At 34.4% G+C, this 8,036-nt stretch overlaps 1 protein-coding gene across 1 annotated transcript; it reads left to right on the forward strand.

Annotated features, from left to right (window-relative positions):
• The first annotated feature begins 6,151 nt into the window (after positions 1 to 6,151).
• LOC132627898 (RNA polymerase II degradation factor 1-like) lies at positions 6,152 to 7,816 on the forward strand. Its single transcript, XM_060343508.1, has 3 exons — positions 6,152 to 6,425; positions 6,782 to 6,863; positions 6,975 to 7,816. Exons 1-3 carry the CDS (start codon positions 6,402 to 6,404, stop codon positions 7,607 to 7,609), a joined length of 741 nt encoding a protein of 246 aa, XP_060199491.1. The 5' UTR covers positions 6,152 to 6,401; the 3' UTR covers positions 7,610 to 7,816.
• The last annotated feature ends 220 nt before the right edge of the window (positions 7,817 to 8,036 follow it).

Consider the following 8,036-nt stretch of genomic DNA (forward strand, 5'->3'; position numbering starts at 1 on the left):
ACATGGATATTATGTTATATCCCGTATTTTTGTACGTTGAATTATTCGTAAGCTGAGGTGGGGTCCACATGTCGAGATTTTTTAAAACACATATGACAAGTTATACGGATAATATACGTGAAGTTAAACACAACTCAAGAAGGACCCTTGAGCCAAATCAAAGTGGAAGCCCTCCAAAAGAATATTTTTAAGTTACGTTTTCGGGTGATCTGACTTCGGGAGGCTATAACCCCATCAGTATTTGGGAATTTGGGAAAACTCCTAAAATTAAAGTTGTATATAATTGAAATACCTTTTCAACCATAGGTCGTGGGCCTTCATGTGACATCGGGATAAGGAGATATGCACGTTTTAAGGAAGAAAGGTCGAGCTGGGCAGTGGATTCGGCCCAACGGTCAGGCCCATTACCCATGCCATTTAAGGGAATTTTTCAGCCTTTCTCCTTCATTTTCAGACCTAAACACCCAGAAAATTCCAGAGATAGAGAGAGAGAGGAGAGTTAGAGAGAGAAACCAAGTTTTGACCAAAATCTGAGCCCCGAATCCCGAAGCTCATGAAGAGAAAAGTGTTGTACGTTGTGTTGCCTTCAATTTGAGCTAAAAATCAGCCAAGAACAAGAGTGTTGACGTGGTTGCTGCATACTTAAGGTAAGATTAAGGTCCCTTTTTCATTGTTAACAAGTTTATTTAGAGTTTTAACGGATTAGAACGGAGAAAATAGCGTTATAAACTCGTTTGTTGTTTTGTTGAGATTTATGGATTAAGGGGCTGTTTTAGGTGGATTAAATGGATGGAATTAGCTGAGTTATGATGTATAATAATTGTTGATATTGTTGTTGATAAGTTGTTGTTCTTGAATTTGGGAGAATAAAGTGTATGAAGATATTGTATACAAAGCGTATACCGGGCTGTTTTGTGACGATATTTGGGCTGTGTTATACGATTTTCGTGGCTATTTTGAGACAATATTTTGGGGCTGTTTTATATGATTTTCGTGGCTGTTTTGTGATGATATTTTGGGGCTGTTTTACATGATTTTCGTGGCTGTTTTGTGGCGATATTTTGGGGTTGTTTGGTATGATAATTGTGGCAGTTTTGCGATGATATTTTGGGGGACTGTTTGGTGGTTGTTATGAACTGTTTTGTGGGCTGGAATATCGTGGGATTGGCTGTAGTTGTTGTTGTTGTTGTTGTGTTTGTTGTTATACTTTGGATATACGAAAATAAAGAAGTGGATACAAGCATTGGCATCCGAATGAATATTGGGCTGTTTTGGAAATAATTTAAGGATGAATTTAATTCTAGTTTGATATGAAATTGTTGGTATTGTTATTGTTGGTATTTTGATTGATGTTTGGCTAAATTGGAATTTCGAGGAATATTAAGTTTGCAGGGGAAATGCTGCCCGAATTTGTTAAGTTTCATTCGTACTTGGATTGGTTAGTAAGTGATGTGGATAATCTAACTGTGGCCTATGTTATCTTAATTTTAGACCTACGAGCTCGAGAAGTAAGCGTTAGACATTTAGATAGAGTTCAAGGTATGTAAAGCTAACCCTTCTTTTTTTTTGGCATGATCTTTATGAAACAAACAAACGACGAGCATATGAATCCAAAGAAGCTCTTATTATTAGAGACACTGCATGGCTAATGTTCTTGATTCCCAGAACTTAAATTATTATGTCTTGATACATGCGTATGATTCCAGCCGTCCTATTTTGGTATAATTCATATTTTGGTATAATCCAAATTTTGGTATAATCCATAGTGACATTCGAAGGGTACTTGATATGACTATTGTCTTGATTTTCAAATGATGGTTCATTTTGATTATTCTATTGAGTCCCGGATAATAAATTAGTTTGCATGTGGTTGCTCACTATTATGCTCGTGCATGCCTCAATATATCTTTCACTAAGTCCCGGGCCAGGATATGTTATCGTGCACAGTTTCACTGCATTGTTCACCGAGTCCCTCACTAGAGGGCCATCATATATATATATATATTTATGGAGTTATGATGTGTTTATGGAGTTATGCTGTGTTATGGCATTATGATGTGTTTATGGAGTTATGCTGTGTTATGGCGCCAAAGACGGGGTAGCTAAACATATATTTAATTGTTTACGTAATAAGAACATGGCTAAATTCACTTTTTGTAGTATATAAAAAAAATCTTTAGTTATAATTTTATATATTTCATGACAAAAAGAATGGATCCTTAGCTACATATGAAAATGTTTGTGGCAAATACTCAAACTTATAGCTATGAATTTGTTAAACTTGTAGCTAAATACAAGCACTACTGCCACAAGACTAAACTATAAAAATAGCTATAAAATTTAATTTTTCGTGGCAAATATATTAAATCTTTTGTCACAACATAACAGCTTGTGGCTATAGTATAAAGTTCGCTACAAAGTTTATATGTCGTGGCAAAAGAATGAGTTCATTTGCTATAAGCATATATTTCGTGGCACAAAGCTTTACTAATATTGCTACAAGATAAAAAATTCGGTAGCAATAAGTATAAGCCCTTAGCCACGGACCATGTAAAGTCTGTAGCTAACTTTTAGCTATGCTACATTTTGCTGTGAATGCTACGGAAAAAAATATTGTGGCCAAAGTGTTTAGCCACGAAAAATTTCATATTCAATTACAATGTACTTTGTGGCAATATATGTGTTGTGTTGTAGTGATTTGATACATTAGAAGAACAGTTACCACTAAAACATTAATTTCTGCATTGTCTGCAACACAATATTAACAATACACACACAGAGATATAACAGTGCCAGAAATAGAAAACCCAGTATTACAGAAGCATATTTTTTCCCTAATTTGAATTTAGATATTTCATCTCTGTAGTTTCGGATAATATCCAATTATTTAAATCTCGAACAAACAAAATACAATATGACAATCCACCTTGATCATTCGTAGAAACTTTTACTTTATTATTTCATGATAATTATTCAACCAAAATTTAATTTTAATAATATTATATTATTTTGAAAAAATACATAACCCCACCCCACTCTCCTCCCCAAGGTTTTCTTCAAAACTTACTTTAGCAATTTAACTTCACGAGAGTTTATGTACCCCCTAACAACTTTCAAGTGAATTTTTTCAACCCGCCTTTGCCCAGACAAGTTGAAAGCTGGGTTTTGTTGAGCCACACCCTTTCTGATTCGGTCACGTCATTTTTTATTTTTTTTTATATTTTCATCCAAACTAAGAAGCAAGTAAGTAATCCCAACCCACCCCAAATAAAGAACCCGACCAATTAATATAAATTCAAAAATTTATTTATTAATAACATTTCACATTAATTAATCCCGTAAATAAACATATCTATTCCAACACCAAAATTCACCCACCGTTGTCGTCCCCGAAATATGCCGGAAGCACTAAACTACATCGCACCTCCGGAGATCGAGAGATTTTTTGTAGAAAATGTTAGTTTTTCGGTGAGTTCGTGCAGAGAACCCATGATTTTTCTTTGCCAGTGATGTACATGTTGAACTAGTGGTCTGATAATTTTCTCGGTGCCGGAAACAATTCGCCGAAAATGGAGTCGGCGAAGTTTAACGCCAAACCTCCTGCCAAAGAAAAAAGAAAAAAAAAACTAAAAAGAGCAGAATAAAACGGTGTGGGAAAAATTAGGGGCTTGGGGAGTAGTCTTCTGGAGAAAAGAAAGAAAATCGTATAGAGATAAAGAAAATTTAAAATGAAAAGGAAATAAAGAAAATTAATTCCCATCCAATTAAATGATGACACGCATATAGTTTGAATTAGTGTTTGGATTGTTTTTCCTCTTCACGTGCTTTTGAGAAGTTGATGGTAATTTTTTGCCATGACACCCTAATTAAATTTACTTCAAACAAGAATGGGCAATTCGCAAAATTGCCCTTCTTTTGGGGTGGTCTTTAAATTTTGCCCCTCATATTTGAAATCTTTAAATTTTGCCCTTCGACTAAAATCCATGGGTTTCAAGTTCGAATCCCCATTCAGTCAAAATTTAAAAAAAACAATAGCAAGACAGCGTTTAAATTTTGCTATGCCCCCACCGGCATACACTTGTTAAGGAATAATCAAAGTTATGCCAGACCCGGCATACTTATGCCTTATGGGTAGACTTGGCATAAGTATGCCGGATTCGGCATAACTTTGGTAATTCCTTCACAAGTTTATGCCGGGTCCGGCATACTTATGGACAAACTTTTAGTTAAGCCTTAACTAAAAGTTTTTTCCTAGTTATGCCTTATGTTTAAGGCATAACTAAAAGTATGCCCCATAAGACATAACTTTTCCTTAAGACATAGACATTGTCTTAGAAGACAAATATTTAGTTATGCCTTAAGGAAAAATTCCTCCTTATGTGGCACAACTAAAAGTATGCCCCATAAGGCATAATTAGAAAAAGACTTTTAGTTAAGGCTTAACTAAAAGTTTGCCATAAGTATGCCCCCACCGGTATAAACTTGTTAAGGAATTACCAAAGTTATGCCGGACCAGGCATACTTATGCCAAGTCTGCCCATAAGACATGAGTATGCCGGGTCCGACATAAATTTGGTAATTCCTTAACAAGTGTATGCCGGGTCCGGCATACACGCGACCCAAACCTTGCCTTGCAATTTTTTTTTTTTTAATTTATGCTTGAGCGGGGATTCGAACCCAGAACCTCATGATTTCTGCGTGAACGCACAGGGTTGCAATGCGAAGGGCAAAAATTAAAGACCAGCAATATGAGAGGCATAATTTAAAGACCACAAATATAAGGGACAAAATTTAAAGACCACCCCAAAAGAAGGGCAATCCGCGCAAAAAAATGAACAAGAATGGGGTAAAAAAAAACCCGTAAAGTTAAATTGCTAAAGTAAATTTTGGAGATAACATAAAAGTAGAATTTATGTATGTTTCCTATTATTTTATAACATTGTATGGTACATGACTTGATATACATGCAAGTGTCAAGAAACTAATTTTTTTTTTAAAATATAAGAGAAAATAAATCAAAACCCTCCTGAATTTGTCACTTTTTATTAAAAAGACTCCCTAAATTTTGCGAGAGTCCTATTTCTCATTCAAGTTCATTTTCCACCACAACTTTTTGCTACCTATGACCAAGATACTTTTTTTTATGAGTCATCTTGTACCTTAACTATAATACCCCTTTTGTTTGTTCAGTTATTCTTCATTGTTAAGTTTTCATTTGTTTCTTCAAACTTTTTTAGTACTCTCCCACTAGTGGAATATGCCCAAAAAAAATTCTTGTTTTTAAGTCGATGAGAGAATTCGTCAAACATTTTATTTCTTAAAATATAAGATTTAACTAGATTTTCTAAAAGTTAAACTTATACGGAAGTAATTTTTGTATTATCTATGTAATTCCATTTTAATGTGGAAAGAATATATCATTTAATGTGAACAAAATATGATATTTAAAAATATTTGAATTTGAATAGAAAGATAAAACTACTTAAATATTAATTTATTAGATTGAGATAAAAGGATCTTAGATTTAAAAAAGTGGCTAAATAGAAAGAATAGTTTAATTCCTGTGGCGCTTTTTAATTGGGTCATATTTGATTGAGTATAAAATATGAGTTTGGTTAAATGAGTTTGATGAGTTAAATAAATATATTATTCAAAAAAGTAGCTTTAATGACATTGCATGCCAACTAGCAAAGAAAAAAACTTTTGAGGTATTTAGTCTATTTTGAGGAAAATAGTGATAGTTGAGTGACTGTGTTGTCCTAAAAAATAAAAGTGATATTTGAAAGCAATTTTCGAAACTTAAGTGATCATTCAGGGAATTAATTCTATTAGAGATTAAGAAGAGAGACATTTAGAAAAAGTACAAAAAGAAAATTGAATCAAGACTCAAACAATTGTAAGCAGATTGAGGTAGCAACATATATGCAATAGTAACTAATGAGTTGATAACTTTAAAAATGTTTAGTCGGGTGCGGATTTAAAATTTTAAATTTATATTGTACATATTAAATAAATTTTAAAAAAAAAAAAAAATTTGTACCAAAACTTCTGATAATGGCCTATTTTTAGTACATAAATTCATAAACTAGCTAGTACTATAATTTATTTAATTCCCTGTTAAATAATGTATATTTGCTTGGTAACGAAGGGAAGAGGAGATGTGAAGCCAGTACATGCAATTGCAAATGGAGAGTATATAGTCAGCAACCTTAATTAGGTCCCCCACATTTTTGTGGCTGCTAATTTAGATTATATCATTAATTTCAACTTCCATCCGATTCGAGTTCCTACTTTATTCCTTCCATTTAACAAATTTTTTCTTCATACTATAATTAAAACTATTCTCTTTTCCTCCTCTCTTCTCTTAACATAGAATTCATTTTTCTGCAAGAGTATCAACCATGGGTGGTGAAAAGACTAGGAAGGTATGTTCTTGATTCTTCCATATACAACTCTCTGGTCTAATTCGTGAGAAAATACTAAATATTTGAAAAAGATTTCGATAGAGATATATCATAAATAGATGACGGTTGATAAAGATTGCATATATGATTGATCATATAGTCGTGCCTACATGTTTCTTTTGTTCTTAACTTCTTAAACAATTGTTTTTTCTTCCTATGTCTTTTCTCTTACACACCAAAAACTAGATCATCCTTGCATAATATTGTTGAGGAAATCTTTCTATAAGAGCTTTGATTCATAATGGTCTGCTTATAATTACTTGATCAGTACTAATTAATAACCTCACTTTACTTTAATTTATCGTTTAATATAACAGCCCACGATTATGGTGCTCAAGGTTGATCTTCAATGTTGCAGCTGCTACAAGAAGGTTAAAACAATTCTCTGTAAATTCCCTCGTAAGTCTCTATTCATGAAGGAAAGTACAAGATCAAGAATTGTATTATTATGGAGAAGAATTAATTTGATTTTTTTTTTTTTTTGTGATATAAATTTTTTTGGGGCAACAGAAATTAGAGACCAAGTATATGATGAGAAGGCCAATACAGTTACAATCACTGTGGTATGTTGCAATCCTGAGAAACTTCGCGACAAATTGTGTTGTAAAGGATGTGGATTGATCAAGAGCATTGAAATCAAAGAGCCCGAAAAGCCCAAACAGCTCGAAAAGCCAAATGAGCCCGAAAAGCCCAAGGAGCCCGAAAAGCCCAAAGAGCCCGAAAATCCTAAGCAACCCGAAAATCCCAAGAGCCCGAAATTTCAACCACCAGTGCCACCACCAGGATATTGCTGTGGAGAATGTTACGAAGGTTATACCGGTGGCCCATGTTATCATTCGCACGGAAGACCTGTCCCTCCACCCCCTAGATATTGTTGTGGACAATGCTATGAAGGCTATATGGGGGGCCCATGTTATCATTCGCCCGGAAGACCGGTCCCTCTGCCTTCAAGTTATTGTTGCGGAGAATGCTACGAAGGCTCTACAGGGGGCCCATGTTATCAATCGTATGGAAGACCGGTCCCTCCGCCCCCGTGTGACGATAACTATGGGCCTGGGCCGTATGGCTACCGAAGGGGCTATCATGTGAGCAGATGTGATGAGTACTTCTATGAAGAAAATGCCACAGGATGCTCAATTATGTAAGGTGGCTGGCAGCTTGATTGTTATAGGTCATTATCTCGGCTTATCAATGTATCTTTTGATTGGGCTCCTCTTAATGTGGTTGTCTTTTTTCTTTACAGAGAGCTTTTTATTATCTTTGCTTTTTCTTTTGTCAAATAGAATAAAAGTCGTTAACCCTCTTGTTGGTAAAGCTTTGATTAATAAATGCCATTTTTCAACATTACTAGAGGTCTAATTTCTCAAAATTTTCGACAGGTTCGATTGAAAATCCTTCTAGTTTCAATTTGTGTATCACTCGATTAATATACTTAAGTCTCCGGATAATAAGAGTGTTATTTTTGTTGGAGCAAACAAAGTCGGAAAAACATCACTGAATATCCCTAAAATAGAAAACATTTACCCGCACATGCCCCTTCCCAAACTATTTTCACTTGGCTAGAAATATTTA

Source organism: Lycium barbarum, chromosome 2 (assembly GCF_019175385.1).
Source record: "Lycium barbarum isolate Lr01 chromosome 2, ASM1917538v2, whole genome shotgun sequence".
NCBI lineage: Eukaryota > Viridiplantae > Streptophyta > Magnoliopsida > Solanales > Solanaceae > Lycium > Lycium barbarum.

Coding starts and splice junctions, on each gene's coding strand:
- LOC132627898 (XM_060343508.1), top strand. CDS start 6,402: ATGGGTGGTGAAAAGACTAGGAAG. Junction 6,426..6,781: donor GTGGTGAAAAGACTAGGAAG/GTATGTTCTTGA, acceptor TTAATATAACAG/CCCACGATTATGGTGCTCAA. Junction 6,864..6,974: donor AATTCTCTGTAAATTCCCTC/GTAAGTCTCTAT, acceptor TTGGGGCAACAG/AAATTAGAGACCAAGTATAT.